Below are 15,825 nucleotides of genomic sequence, written 5' to 3' on the forward strand. Positions count from 1 at the left end.
TTTTTCTTCACCTTCCTAAAACTTAGCTAGGGTTTTATTTCTAAAACCTCATCTATCAAAGGAACCATTTGGAGTCTTGTATTTTTTTTCTTCTGTAATTTGATGGACATTTCTTTATTCAAAGGTAACACAGAAAAATGTAATTGAATCTGTACAGAATTCCAAGATGAACAAACAGTACCTCTGAGCTCCCTCTCTCATTTCTAAAGAATATTTTTTAAATACCAACACCAAATGGTTTTTACTGTCAAAAAAAAACAAGCTTAATGTAGTCTCAAGGATGTTGATAATTAGAAAACTAATGTTACTCTAATATCACTGAGCATGGAAGAGGGAATGAGAGTTTTTAGATAATTTGTAAAATTCAGGATATGCTAATGGTCTATTAAATGCGATTTAACTGCTGCATTTAATCAAAAAGGCAATGTTAGGTTTAAAATATCAGTGTGTTAACATACCATGAAGCTTTCTAGAGAAACTGGGAGATGTCTTGGAATTGAAGGTAAAAACAAAATTTAGAAATAGTTCCTTTAGTTAAAGGCAAACTGTACAAGTGTTTTTACATTTTTTTATACTAACATTAAAAGCAAAGAGATGTGAGATTGTTACCTTTTAATTCAAAGAAAATCCAGAAGGAATGATGTTACTTTGCTGTCCTTTGATACATGTATTGTTTTAGAATTCCCAAAGTCAGTGTTTGTTTGTTAAAACAGCATTTAGCCTCCTGACACTGGTGAAATGTTTTTATTAAGCTTTTCTGTTCGCTTCTGCAAATTTTTAAAGCTGTGCAATAATTTGCTGCATTGAAGCAAAAGGAGATAGCAAAATATAAAGGAGGGAGGGCAAAATTATATTGGAAATAGTCCTATGTAGTCCTTCTAGGTAATTCTAATAAAAGGATACCTGTTTTTGTAGAATGTGAAGATTGGATGGTATGAGATGAAAAAGACCTGCTGGGTAATCTCATCTCACCCCACCCATCCCTCTACTCCCTGAAAAAAAAACAAACAAAAAAAAACAACAAAAAAACCAAACCAAAACAAAACAAAAAAAAAACAAAAAAAAAAAACCCAAAGAAAAACCACAAAAAATGAAACCCACAAAAAACCACACCAACCAAAATCCCAAAAAACACCATAACAAAAAAAAACACCTAAAAAGGTCAAATAAACTTAGCTTCTGGTCTAAATGATTTATAGTCTGATTAAATGTTTTGGAATCTTTAAAGATAAGTAAGTCTTCTTGCTTGCCTGACTACACTGTTTCCCATCCATGTGAAGCTGTTGTGACTCAGTCTCTAAAAGATGGCACAGGTTCATTGAATGATTACAGATGGGCCTGTATCTTACGGCCCTTGAGATGAAACCTTGGAAGTTAAAACGGAACACAGGACAATCACAGAGGGTAGATTTTGTGTCTGAGGAAAAATGTTTTTTGAAAGGGCTAGTGTTGAATTGAGGTGGTATTTGGTGTTGTATGAAAGGGGAGATTAGAAACAGTAATTAAGTTGTGAGGTTGCATTGTCTGATAGAATGTTTCAAATGTTAGGTGTTTCTCAGGAGTGGTACATGCCTAACCTGTATCAGTAATCTCAGCTCCGTTTTGCTGATTCAATTTTGCATCCTGCTGCAAGTAACTTTTAACCTGGCAAATAATGATAACTGGCTTTAGTAGCTAGAAGCGATGTCTGTTTTGAAATTGTGTGAAACAGACTTTTTTTGGTTTAACACATAATGCTTCCAGATTTCCTTCCTAATGAAAGTAGTTTGGTACAATGAACCACTAGTCTTCAGATGTTACTGTATAAGTTACTGAAAAATGAGAAAAAAAATACAGCTGTTTCTATAATAGCTGGTAGATAAAACTATATGGTCTAATTTGTAGCTTAAGCCTTTAATAATTGCAGCTATTGGTGGTATTTAAGGCTCAGATTTTAGAAATTGGCAAGAATCAAAAATAAGACATATTTTATATAGCCCTATGAAGCAGGAATAAATAGGAAAGGTGAGAAAGCTGGTAATTTTGATATGAAAGGTTTGTGATCCATAAGCATTGTAAAACATTTTGACATCTGCAAAATTTGATTTTAGCTGTGTGCTTGTCATATAAGTATTTGCCAGAAGCTGTGATTTAGAAGATTCTTGCTGCAATCTTTGAAAGAAATAACAAGGAGCAAAGTAATTCTGAACCTATTAATCAGCACACTCAAGGAAACTGTAGCATAGCTAAAACCTAGGGATTAGTCATCAAACAAATAAAACTTGTGGGGTGAAGAAAAGTTACACAAATGGTTTACTGCAGTGGGATATAACATTTTGACAAGCTTTGTTTAAATGGGAAGAAATACAGGCTGAGGCCATATACAGAGAGTTAGAATTCTACCTGGAAAATGGAAAGAGAAGGAAGAACAATAGTGGAACCTAGAAGATCTATTGGCTCTTAAGAGTAGTAGTAGCTGGATGGAGTTAAGTTGCAGAAAAAGGAAGAGACTAAAGAATATAGCTGTCTTCTACATAAGCTAGAGATATAAGAAATAAGGAGTATTTTAGCCAAAATAAAATAACTGTCATAAATTTACAAAGAGGAATACTGAATAGGGCCTGGTACTGAAACTTGCTGAATGGTTTCCACAACATGCAAGATACCTGTTCAGTGCTTAATTTGCACTCAGACTGAGGAGGTGGCAGCATCAGAAAAGCTGCCTGCAGCTACTAAATGCAAGAGTACATGCAATCCTGCACTTGGAGGAAACTTATGTCATAAGGAACTGGTTTTCATGCTGGCCAGAGCCATTGGCCATGTGAGTAAATATCATACTGTTTTTCTGGAGTTCTAGAGCATTTCTGCATGCCTGAAATAGCAGTGCTGTGCAGCAAGTGCTGCACAGTCTGCCCTGCTCCTGGTTTTGTTCTTCTTTTCCCAATCAAAGTTCTGTGTACAAACTAGAAGAAGAATCTTGGTCAACAAAGATATCAAGAGTTAAGGTTAGGTTTAGAAGAGAAGTAATGACGGAAGGCAGATGAAAGGAGAAAGGTTTTTTTCTAAATTGCTAAGGTAGCGTTTGCAGTGTAACATGCACCAGTAGCAAGTGAAGTGTTAGAAATACTTGTTAATAGTGAGCACAAAGGAATGTGAGCATGGCATTGCTACAAAGATGAAGAGTGAATTGAGGCAAGAGGTCAGTGACAGAGCTGCAGCATGCTCATGCTGCATTTCCAGCTTGATATATAGATGGTGACATTTTAGCTTCATGTCAAACTTGACTAATGCTTACTTAGATACTTTAATTGATACCCTTTGGAAGTCTAGGAGCTTTGGTAAAAGCAGAGATGTGTGAAATGTGTAGGTCTAAGAGAATTCTTTTTCCTAATTTAAAGTTGGGAGGTATTGATAGGGAATAGGGGGTGTTGTGATAATTGAACTGTTAAGTATATATTATAGCAGAGTCACTGAGTTAATTGTCCCTTGATTTAGGTGTGGAGTGTGGGGAGTCAAGGGGTAGTTTGCATGATTTTGAGGGGCTGATTAATTTGTGTGATATATTTAAGTGCTACTGCCAGACTTTGAAGTTTTTGAGGTAGCCTTTGTGAGTTGGCTTGTGTAATCCATTATGCTGTGTGGTTTTGCAGCACTGATATTAATGATTATTGGTTTTCAGTTGAAAATGAGAGCTGGAGGAATGAGTGAATCATCAAAATGGAAAAAGCAGAAGAGATCACCTAGACCTCCTCGACACGTAACTAAGGTCTCTCCTGGGACAGAGCCATCAGCAGGCAATGCTACTAATACTACAGGTAAGTTGAAATCTTTTTCAAGAGACCAGACAGCATCCATGCTAGAGCTTTTTTGAATCTATCTTTATTTAATTTCTCCTAATATATTATTTTGCATTAATTCTTTTCGTAATACTTCTCAGTTACTGTAGCAATAAAACATATCATAGCTTTTCAGGTCCAGGAGAAAGAGTTTTCAGGAAATGGAATACATATTGATGAGAAAGGCATGGCCCTGCACATAGCTTAACAGCATTTCTGTGCCTTCAGCATGCCTCATAGGGGTAGTTTGGACAAAACAAAATGGACACCTGGAGAAGTGGGTGAGGTTAAGGACAGCCATGTGGTGCAGAGGAGTTGAAGGATGCAGCAGATAGAAGAGACTGAGAACAGGAACACTGACAAGAGGAGAGCCAAGGGCAACTAGTGACAGCACAAGGGGGCATCGTCCTAAGCTGCTCCAGGGGAGGCTTAGCTTGGACATTAGGAAGAATTTCTTCATAGAAGGGGTGATTAAACATTGAAATGGATTGCCCAGGGAGGTGATGCAGTCACCTAGAGGAGTTTATGGAAAGACTGGATGTGGCACTCAGTGCCATGGTTTAGCTGACATGGTGGTGGTGGTGGGTCATAGGTTGGACTCGATGATCTCAGAGGTCTTTTCTAACCTAATTGATTCTGTGATTCCATAAGGAATTCTTAGATTCTTGGAGCACTGTCTCATATTTAGAGGCAGAATTTGGTAGAAATTCTTCACTGCTTGTATTTCAGATCCATTTGAATTGTAATGCAACTTCATTTGTTTAGAAAGAATTAAAGATATCGGTCCTGCTTTAGAATCAAGTCAAAATTCTTGCTCTGAAGGAATGATTGATTCTTGATGCAGGTATTTAAAGTGGTTGCATCATTGTATTAAAGTACACCTTTTAGACTTTTCAGATTCCTTCTTATGTAAATGCTCTGCACCCTTTATCTAAGTATATAAGTTAGCTAATTTGCTGAGTCAGTTAGACCCTAACTATTGTGTTAAATTTGAAGAACTGCTAGTATCTCCAATGTTCATCTATCTAATTCATTAATACCTAGAAAGAGATGTCTTAGTTTATCTATGTTCTCACATTAGTGTGCTGCTGAGATTATTTGTAGTCTTTTATTTGTTGTATTTATGAAGTAGCAGTGAGAGAATTTGTTGTTGCTATGTTTAATGTATGAATTTGTGTTGAGGGACAGAGCAATACTAATCATTTTGCTTCTGTTTCTCATCAGCAAGCGGAGTTGCTTTCATAGATGGGCCTTCTCCCAGCTCCTCTGGGAGCTCAGAAAACGTTTCATCAGCGGTCAGCCCTGTTACAGACAGTGGATTAGAGTTGTCCTCACAGACAACATCCAAGGAAGACCTGACAGATTTGGACCAAGTTGCTTCTTTGGGACTTAATGCAGGAACACCTTCAAATGAGGCCAAAGTCACTGAAAATCAAAATCAGCCTGAACTTCAGGTACATGAATATAATTTGCAAAGAAAAGTTCCAACTACCAGCATGATCACTTCTCCCCACAACAGTAATGCTATTGAAAGGATCATAGAGCCACAGAGGACCTTTCAGAGCTGCAGAGATTTTGAATGGTAAAAATGCTAGGAAGGCTTAAACAAAAGTAGTGTGCTGAAGTTGTGTAGCATTTAAAAAAAATTAGCAAAATTTTTTACCTCAGAGGGAGTAAGAACTGATAAGTTATGGGAGTATTTTTGAGGTAAAGTCCTTAGTCTCACAACCCAGAGTTATATAAAGCAGATAAGAACTTGATGTAAGTGGAAGGATAAAGAGGATTGCAGCTTAGGTAGAGGCTCTCTTTTCTCTTAAATTTTGTTTTTATGGAACTCTTCCATTAGTGACCTGTGTTGTTTTAATAGTTACAGATTACCTGCAAACAAATGAGACCTTTTTTTTCACTTGTCTAGTGCTTAACTCTTCTTTTGCTTCTTTCATTCTCAAATGACATTTCAATGAAGAACGAAAGTCTGAGGGAGGAGAAGGTCCAGTCAGCTTCTGTTGAGTCTATCCCTGAGGTCCTAGAGGAGTGCACATCTGTAGCAGAACATTCTGACTCTGCCTCAGTTCACGACATGGACTATGTAAATCCCCGGGGAGTGCGTTTTACTCAGTCTTCCCAAAAAGAAGGTGAGAGGTGGGCAATGCTGCTGAAGCCCTGCTTCATTTCCACTGTTCTATTTCACTTCCTGCTAAGAGGCTGATAAGCTCCTGTTCCTTAGTGGGTCTGTAACAATTAAATTTTTAACACTTGCTAGGCACTGCATAAAGCAAATTTAGATTGCTCATCTCTCCTTTTTCTTCAGGAGCAGCTCTGGTCCCGTATGGGTTGCCATGTATCAGAGAACTGTTCCGCTTCCTCATCTCGCTCACCAACCCCCATGACCGCCACAACTCCGAGGTGATGATCCACATGGGGCTGCAGCTGCTGACCGTGGCCCTGGAGTCTGCACCCATCGCAAACTGCCAGTCCCTGCTGGGGCTTGTGAAGGAGGAGCTGTGCCGGCACCTGTTTCAAGTGAGTCTGGCTTGTGCTCGCATGGAACATGGCACTGGGGAGTCAGATAGGAATGTCCATCAGAGAGTGTATTGAAATTTAGTGTGATGAGCTTTGGCAGGTCTGCAAACAAGCTCTCTCCTGCACTGCAATGAGAGTTCTGAATTGCACCAAATGGTTGCAAAGCCAGAGAGGTTGTCGTGCTATTTTCTTTTTCTGCAGACCAGGGCCAAGAAGGATGAGTGTGATTTGAATGAACTGTTACTATGGGATAACACTGTGTTTTGACATAACTAGTTTTGTGGTAATTATGGATGCAAGTTATCAGCTTAGTAGTAGGCAGAACTGTTGGGGCATACCAAGCTATTAATCTCAGAGGCAGGTCTTCTCCCAAGTTCCTTCACCACTAAGAGTCTCTGGACTTGACAAAAGAGCCAAGTTGTAGTAGGTAAAATGTTACCACACACAAATGAGAATTAAGTATATTCATCCTCACTAGAAAAAGGGGGACCAGGAGGTTGAACAAGGGATTGTTTTTTTAAAATGTCATTGATATGGGGGGCAATGTGTGAAGCTTTGCTGGTTGAAAGTGATGCCTGCACTGCCCTAGTACTGCTACTTACAGCACATAATGACTTGCCTTTGTAATTCTTGTTCAGCTACTGAGTGTTGAACGGCTCAATCTGTATGCAGCCTCCCTCAGGGTGTGCTTTCTTCTCTTTGAGAGCATGAGAGAGCATCTGAAATTCCAGCTGGAGGTGAGTTTTTTGATATCACTGGGTGCCTCATAATAGTTTGCTGGCCTTCAGTTAAATGCATACATCTGAACAGTAAAATAGAGTCTAAGTGTCAAATTATGTTTGTATAAATGACTCAGTGTTATGGGTAGGCTGTGTAGGCCTTTTTCTGTTGGAAAATCAAATCTCTTGGAGACTGGTGTACTGTGCTGCCTGCCTTCAGACTGGTTTTTTAGAACTGTAGATCCAGTAGAACTTGAAACCTTTTTACAGCCTCCTTCAGAATGAGCCATCATTAAAGATGGAATGTTATGGGGGAAGGTGAAGCTTAAATCTCCCTCTGCAGTCCTCAAAGCTATTCACTGTCCTGCTTTTTTTTCTTTCCTTAAACTGAGCTGCCCTGTGTTTCTGCCAGATGTATATCAAGAAGCTGATGGAAATAATCGCTGTGGAAAACCCAAAGATGCCCTATGAAATGAAGGAGATGGCTTTGGACGCCATTGTTCAGCTCTGGAGGATTCCCAGCTTTGTGACTGAGCTGTACATTAACTATGACTGCGACTACTACTGTGCCAACCTGTTCGAGGAGCTCACCAAGCTGCTCTCCAAGGTGCTGAACCCGGGCAGGGGCAGGGAGGGGCAGCCGGTGACTCAGGGCACAACTGAACAGTGGGAGCGCTCAAAGGGTCCAGGGGGAGTGCGCTGGAGAGATGAGGAAGGGCACTGAACATTGGAGATCAAAAGAGAAAAAGAATAGTCATGATGCTTTAATAATATCGGAGCAAATAAGCTATTAAATACAAGCTAGACAGCTTAGGGTGTTCTCTTCTAGTTTTTTACCTTCCCCAAGTTGTGGGGGAAAACTTACTTGCCCTGTTATGGTGAGAGAGACGTGAAAGTTGACTAATACTTACATGTTATTTCCCAGAATGCCTTTCCAGTTTCTGGACAGCTGTATACTGTCCATCTGCTGTCTCTGGAAGCATTGCTGACAGTGATAGATAGCACTGAGGCACATTGCCAGGCCAAAGTGCTGAGTAACATACATCAACAAGAGAAGGAAGTTGTCAAACCCAGCCCAGAAACCATCAACAGCACCAAAGAAACAAGTAACAGTAAGAACCCTTTCTTTGATATTTTAATATTAAGCTTAGTCTTGTGCTAAACTTGGAGATCTCATTTTGGTTGCTGACATAGTAAACTCCTTAAATACATGTTTTCAGTCTTCCTGTCACACATTTTATAACTACACACCGATGTTAATAACCTTGCTATTTGTAAAATTTGCAGATATTAAAATTTGTCTTTCACAAAACTTTATATAAAGGCCATGTCAAGACTGGCAATCACACCAGGATGAGGGCATGGATTGGAATTCATGTACACAAAATACTGAGGATACTGCAAAGTCATGGTTACTAGAAGGTTCCTTCCTTTGAATAAGCACATGTTCAATTCAGAGTGATCAGCTCATTATTTCTTTGTTGATAGCTTTTTTCCTTGGCTTATGGGTTTGTTTCTGTGTGGATGTTTGATTTGGGATTTTTTTGTGGGTTTTGTTTGTTTGCTTGCTTATTTGTTTGTTTTAACTTCTACAGATATTGAGAGGGTATTCAGTGAGGGAAAATCTTCTAGTGCAGTCTCAGAGGCAGCTGGGGCATGTCCTCCCACCAGTGGGTGCCTTATGGCTGACCAGATGAAGGAGAGCTGCATGGAGCTGGAAGGAGGAAGTGAAGCAGGTAATAGCCTTGGCAGTACCCTGGGGGTCTGTATCCTAGAATGGTCCTGACATTTGCTGACAGGTCCTGCTATAGTGTGGACCATTGTAGCTATTGTGCTCAGACTTGGAAGGAGGTATATGGTTGAATGTATGTTTATTGTATGTGTGCTGTTTATGCCAGCCAGGTGTTGCATGTATTCTGGGAGGTGTTAGATCTGATGGGTCACTTTGGGTCAAAAGGGTGTGAATTCATAGCAGTGCTCAGAGTTTTGAAGGAAGATAGGGGCTCTCCAGGGAATCAGTAATGTAGTTAGCCAAAATAGCTAGAAAATTAAATCTCGTGGCTGTGTGAAATTGTCTGGGGCAAGAAGCTACTATGCAATTATGCTGAAGAAAATGTGGGTGGGAAGAATGTAGTAATTAAATTGAAGTGTGACTGCCATTTGCAGGACAGCATATTGCAGCAAAGGCTCCATGACTGAAAGTTATTATGGGACACTCTCATGCCTGGGTGCTACTCTGGGGATAGATTTGACTGTATTGATGCTTTGTCATTCTAGCTGAGAAGAGTATCCCCAGGAAACCTACTCGATTTTCTTGTATCCTTCCAAGTCCTCAGGAACTTATGCAGATTAAGAACAAAAAGAAGGTATGGTTTGAAATAGACTACAGGTGGATCTTTGAGTGTTCTGATTTCCCATCCCATGTGAACTTTGCATGACTGGTCATACCTCAGAAATGTTGAGTTCTGCTGATCAGAATTAAAGAGTCAGCCACTGAAAATCCGGCTACACTGTAGAGACAGCAATGATTATTACCTGTTCTGGTTTAGTTGTGCTGAAGGTTGCAGGAGTTGTTGAGAAATTTTGTGGCACAGTTTGTAAGCTAGGTCCGTCTGATTTCTGGGTGGGAAAGTCTCTGGATATAGTTTTTATTATATGGAGATAATCAGGTACTTTGATCAAAAAGGGCAGCTTCACTACTCTTATCAAAGATGTAAATTGGGAGCGTGCCAAGAGGCCTGTAGTAGAAATTAACTGGTCTGCTGTTCTGATTTGGTAATTCCTATGTTTGCTTTGTCAAAAGGATGACCAAAAAGATTGTTTTGATTGTGGTAAAGCCATTCTTTGTTTTCATAGTCTGTTTCCTTGAAACTCGTTAGTCCAAGTTACAGTCTGAACTTTATACAACTCTTCCATTCCCTTAGTGGGTCCAGTCTAGGCCTAGTGTTGATAAAGGTACTCCATGCTAATGGCTTTGTATTTATCTGCTGTCCTGTGTCAAATACCTGGTACTGGCCTGCTCTTTCACCTCCAGAGACACTGGATGAATATATCTTAAGTCCCCAGGGGTTACATGGGGCTGTTCGGGTTTTTTTGTGGTGCATTTCTTGAGGTTTTTTTTCATTCATATATGTTCTTGAATATTTTGTTCTCTTTGCACAACATATGCATGAGGTAGGTTCATTTCAGGTGTGAGAGTTTACTAAATTTCAATATGAAAATAGTGCATGTTCTGGATGAAATCTGAGTGGCCATACTAGTTGTGGGTAAGGAGATGATATAGTAGAAAAGAAATTAATGTCTTTGAAGTATTCACTGGTGATAAAAGAGAGAGGGTTTTTTATTTGTATCTGACTAAAAGGCTTCTGGCTTCTCTCTCCAGCATAGGTGGTTTTATTTTAGATTTTTATAAGGGATTGGTGGTCATATTTGTTTACTTAATCAGAAATATTTGGTGGTCATATTTGTTTACTTAATCAGAAGAAAATACAATACATCCCTTTCTTCTGCTGTCATACTAATCTGTGCTTTGTGATCCACTCTGGCAGTATCTGGATCTGAGTGTAATTTAAAGCATTGGTTTCTCTCTAGCAAGTTTACTGCAGTACTTGGAAATCTTTTTCTTTACCTGCAGCACAATGCTGCAGTGGGGTAATGGTAACTGGTTTCCCCAGCCACAGGGACAGTGGAGGGAAGTGATTATCAGCGCAGTATTCAAAGGAAGCACTGAATTTTGCCTTAAATCTTGCTTTCATAGCAACTTTGCTTGATGGACTCTGTGAAAGTCCATTGTTGAGAAAGGAGCTGGCATAGTGCTTCCTCTGTTCTAACTGAAAACCTTTGGTAATACTCTGGCTTTTCTCTGCTGGAAAACAAGTTTAGAAGAAATCAAGAGTAGGGGGCAGGAAGATGTTCATAAATCTCCAAGTTTGCCTAGGGAAAATTGTTCTCTGACTGTAAATCTCCTAGTGGTTTCATCCTAAGCACATACACAGGGCACACCAAACACTCAGCTTTAGTTATATTGATGCTGACCTTGCACCAGCATGTTCTACCTCCTTTAACCTCTGAAGTACTAAACATTACCACAGTTGGAAGAAAAAAGCTAAATAAAAGCAGAAATTAAATTGTGCATCAAACAGAAAGCTTTCTTTGATGTTTCCAAAGGTGATGACCAGAAGCTCAGAAGCACAAGAGTGACATGATTGTAAATGCACTGCAAATTGCCAGCAGTCAATTCTCCTTTCAAGTGGTTTTAAGAAGTCTGTGGACTCAACCAGTCCATAGAATAACCCTGGTCTTGGGTTTCAGGATTTACAGCTGAAGAGAAATGCTGCCAGTGTTATACAGTCCCTTCAGACCTGTTAGACCAGGGCAGTGCATGGTTATTCTTTCATTATGGCCTCACTGGGTCTTTGTGCATTCCATGCTGTTTCAGAGTCTGTGTTTCATTGCAGTTTTGAGGATGCTCACACAGGCAGGGGAAGCAGAGACCAGAGGGTTGGTGGCTTCTGAGATACTGAGAAACCCAGGGGAGGTAGTAATCATGATGGTCACGAATTTAGTTCACTAGGTCATTGCTAGCAGTCTGATCATGATAGGAGCTAACAGGGAACTGACATTTATTCTGGTTCCTTAGTAAAGTTCATACCATTGTTTGTGCTTTTGGTTTTTCTGAACAGCACCAAGAACATTCAGTTAACCCTTTCTTAGTTGTTTTATTACATTGTGACTATGGTACACTCTAGTTTCCTAGGAGGGCAGATTAGGTGACTTCCTTTCAGAACCAAATATGTATCTGCTCTTCCCACCCTACAAATAACCTTGTCAGGTTGGAATACCAGATGTTCCTGGGACCATCTCTGCCACATGTTGAATAAGTGCTGAGGATTCTTGCTGCCTGACTCCTAGTGGTGAGGTCGTTATGAGAACCTGGAGCCAAAGGGACAGGAGAGGACAATAGAGCAGTGCTGCTGTTGTAACTGGGTAGGGCTGATCTTGCCACGTGTCTGGGGTTTATCTGCTGTGTTTACAAATGAGAGCAGGTGAGGCATTTGAAGCAGCAGAGCTTATTGCTTGGTTAGACGTTAAAGGTTTTCAGAGATGGCAGCTCATGCTTACTCTGTCCAGTACTATTTGATGGTAAAACCTTGTGATGAATGCAGGTTTTCTGTCCTTCATTAGCCTTTTTCCTGGATTACACAGTACAGTAAACTTGATCATGCTAAGGCTGATTTTTCTTCTGTTTTGTTTTTGGTTCAAATGCCAAAAACGATCTAAAATAAGAAATGCACTTCAAGCTGTAATTATCAGAATGTCTCCTGCAGCTCCTGATAACCGGCACAGAGCAGTTTAACCAAAAACCAAAGAAAGGGATCCAGTTTCTGCAGGAGAAAAACCTTCTTGCCACCCCCATTGACAACAATGAAGTGGCCAGGTGGTTACGGGAAAATCCTCGCCTGGACAAGAAGATGATTGGGGAATTTGTGAGTGACCGTAAGAACATAGACTTGCTGGAAAGCTTTGTGGGGTGAGTGTGCTTCTGAATCTCTTCAGTCAGGAAACAGTGAAAGTTAACAGTTTAATAATAAAAAAAGCAGTAGAATAGTAGTTCCTGGAGGCATTGGACTTCTATCACTTGCTTCTCTCTGTACTGCCATGCCTTAATTCTGTGTGTCTCTTGCATATGTTAACACCTTAAATATGTATGATATTCAAGTGCCTTTCAGCTGGGCCAGTTTCCATGAAGACTGGAGAGACAATTGCATAATCACTTGTAAGATTGTTGACTCTCCTTTATTGTTTTTGGCTGTTCATGGTATATTTCTTTTCTTCTCTCCTCACCCTCCTCTCTACTGTCTAAGCAAACAAGATTGTAGTTATTAAGTTTATCTTACCTTTCCTATCCTTTTTCAGCTTCTCATTGCATTTCATTGTTTTTGCAGGACTTTCAGCTTCCAAGGTTTAAGGCTGGATGAAGCTTTACGACTTTATCTAGAGGCCTTTAGATTACCAGGAGAGGCACCTGTAATTCAGAGACTGTTAGAAGCCTTCACAGAACATTGGAGGGTGTGTACTTGGTGGCAGAAGGAACACAGTTTTGAGCTTTCTTGTCCATCTGCTTGCCATGGTGGACATGTCAGATCAAATGGCCTATATAACTGCTCTGCAAGCAGCAGCTGTTGTTTCGTAGGAGCTGGCAGGGGTAAATAGATTCCTGGGCTGCTTTTTAGAAGCTGGAGCCAGAACCTGGGATTTTTGTTTGTCCCAGAGATGATTCAGTACTGTGGTTAGGAAAATGGCTGTTTTAGTGACTGCTATCATTGTTCCTGTAGGATTCATTTGTGCATATATTTACCTTTCAGAAATCAAACGGGTCTCCGTTTGCTAATAGTGATGCCTGCTTTGCCCTGGCCTATGCAGTTATTATGCTGAACACTGATCAGCACAACCACAACGTCCGCAAGCAGAATGTCCCAATGACTCTGGAGGTGGGTGTTGCCAGTGCAGGCATCTGTCTTCTCTGGTTTTGAAAACAGTGTAGTGCCTCTTTTTATCTCAGTGGCATTGTCTCTTTTCTTTGGCCTCCTTCACTCACGTACACAGTAAGCTGGAGTGCAGCACTACAGCTGAGTAAAATATAAGAGAGCAGCTGTAGGCAAGAGAGAGCCTGAAGAAATAGGAGCTTCCCAGAAAACTTAGCAAATTCTTCAAGAGGCTTGTGTTTCTGTGAGCAATCTGCATCCTCAGACATAGTAACATAGAGAATATTGTTCTACTGCTGTGGGCTTCTACGGAGCTCAAGTCATTTGAGCGCCAGTGCAGTGGTACAGGCCTGCTATTCTGATGCCCAGCCTCAGCTAAGCATGTGTTGTGTCTCTGCTCTTTCCTTGTGAGCATAGACAGGAGATGCTGCACACTACTCCCACTAAGAATAGCAATTGAGCTTTGAATTTTGAGTCTGCATGTTGAAGAATGCAGGAAAATCTCCTGGCCCCGTGAAAAACAAGTGGAGTACTGATCCTAGCCAAACAGTTAAAGTTGAAGATACCAGGAATTAATACTGGCGTAACTTTTTTCAGGAGTTTCGGAAGAACCTGAAAGGTGTGAATGGAGGCAAAGACTTTGAACAGGACATCCTGGAAGACATGTATCATGCCATCAAGTAAGACTCAACCTGCCCATCTCCATGTATTCAGAGAGCAAAGCAGAGTTGTTGGGGCAGTGAGATACCTGGAGAGTATGGAGAGAGACTCACCAGTCATGTGCCTGTTTGGCTCAGACCAAATTCCAGCTCTTTGTGGGGTTGTGGTAAACAAGCTTGTCACAGCAATTACACATGGATTTGTATCTTGGATTTTTGCCATGGTAGTTTAATCCAGATCTTAAAATAAATTTAAAAAATATGTTACTTCTATGAATATGGGAAATAATGGCTGAGCAAGACCAGCACATGTGAAATGCTTTATATAAGAAAGCTCTGTTCTCTAGATCAGACCTTTAGAGAACCTTTAGAGGTTTTTAGAACTTTTTTATGCGGTTCAAGAGATAATCTCATCCCCAGGGCAGCACTTGTGCCCTGACACAATGTGTCCATGTCTCTGTTTAACATATTCTGCTTTTGAGGTCTTCATATGAGGCTGCTCTCTGCACCAGCCTCTTCTGCTACCCCTGAAGCTCTTGGCACACAGAGCAGTATTTGAGGAGAGTTCCTGGTGGCTGAGGCCCTTTAGTGCACAAGCTGGCTTTGGCTGGGAAGCTTTAATAATAGCTCAAAAATCAGTAAACTGATAAATCCAGGCCCAGCCAATTTGAAGCTGAGAGGATTACATCTTTGAGGAGACAGGATGTGATTGAGTCTCAGCTGATTTCCATCTGCAGGGGCAGGCAGTAGCTGGTGCTGGAAGCAGGGCAGTGTGCCTGGGCTGACCCTCCCTTTTGAGCCTTCTCCAGGAAGGTGGGGTGATGCCTCTACTGAATATCTGGAAGTTCTTCAAGACATAGCTCTACCTTTCAAACAGAGCTCTAATTTTGATTGGCCTCTCTCTCCTGAGGATGTTCTTAATGTTTTGAATAGTACACTGAGCATATACACATATGTTTGTTACCCAGTGCCTCTATCCCAGTCTGTTTCCCTTTATCCCCCCTTCACCAGATATTTCAGCTTTTCCAGTATGTTCTATGATTGGAATAATTGATGTATCATTTTAGTATTGCTCCATCTCAGATGGCCTCAGTGTCGTAGTTGAGACTGAGGAATATTTATTTGTATTATTAGGGGAAAAAAATAACACTGCCATCTGTATGAAGTAGCGTGCGATCTCTTCAGGGTCTTACCATTTCACTTTTGACCACATTTTCATTTCCTGAAACTTTCCAAGTAAACTCATTCACTTGTTTCTGGTAATTTCAATCATATATGAAATTTTAGAAATAATGCACTGTTTACTGCAAACTTACTTCCCTATATTATCCCAGTAATAACAGCTCTTGTCAAAATATGCCAGCACCTGAAGCTGAGAAGAGCTTATTTCTCATGCATAAATCAGGAGCAGTTTTATAGTTGTTGTTAGCACATGAAAATTGCCTCTTTGGCAATTGAAGCATGTTATTTTTGGTTGTTGCAGAAAGAACTCTTCAGATTGGCTGTAATCTGCTATTCTTAGTGGCTTTGAGACTCTTGTTCACTTAGTTGGTCATTTGCAGAGGATTTTCTCTTGTGCATTGATAACCAAGTCTAGAGAATATGTATTTCTGCTTTAGGTTTT

General features: G+C 40.3%; 1 protein-coding gene across 5 annotated transcripts in view; it reads left to right on the plus strand.

Annotated features, from left to right (window-relative positions):
• GBF1 (golgi brefeldin A resistant guanine nucleotide exchange factor 1) overlaps nt 1-15,825 on the plus strand; it is a 98,760-nt gene that overhangs the window by 66,908 nt on the left and 16,027 nt on the right. For all 5 annotated transcript variants that reach the window (XM_071438993.1, XM_071438994.1, XM_071438995.1 and 2 more), the window contains 13 exons: nt 3,659-3,794; nt 5,040-5,269; nt 5,782-5,950; nt 6,127-6,338; nt 6,977-7,075; nt 7,470-7,664; nt 7,983-8,169; nt 8,653-8,793; nt 9,335-9,423; nt 12,385-12,587; nt 13,003-13,126; nt 13,423-13,548; nt 14,140-14,222. In XM_071438993.1, coding sequence (XP_071295094.1) covers nt 3,659-3,794; nt 5,040-5,269; nt 5,782-5,950; nt 6,127-6,338; nt 6,977-7,075; nt 7,470-7,664; nt 7,983-8,169; nt 8,653-8,793; nt 9,335-9,423; nt 12,385-12,587; nt 13,003-13,126; nt 13,423-13,548; nt 14,140-14,222 — 1,994 coding nt within the window. The remainder of the gene's footprint in view (nt 1-3,658; nt 3,795-5,039; nt 5,270-5,781; nt 5,951-6,126; nt 6,339-6,976; nt 7,076-7,469; nt 7,665-7,982; nt 8,170-8,652; nt 8,794-9,334; nt 9,424-12,384; nt 12,588-13,002; nt 13,127-13,422; nt 13,549-14,139; nt 14,223-15,825) is intronic.

The sequence above is a fragment of the Agelaius tricolor genome, unplaced genomic scaffold (assembly GCF_023055355.1).
Source record: "Agelaius tricolor isolate 1412-34295 unplaced genomic scaffold, bAgeTri1.0.p SCAF_13, whole genome shotgun sequence".
In the NCBI taxonomy this organism is placed as follows: domain Eukaryota; kingdom Metazoa; phylum Chordata; class Aves; order Passeriformes; family Icteridae; genus Agelaius; species Agelaius tricolor.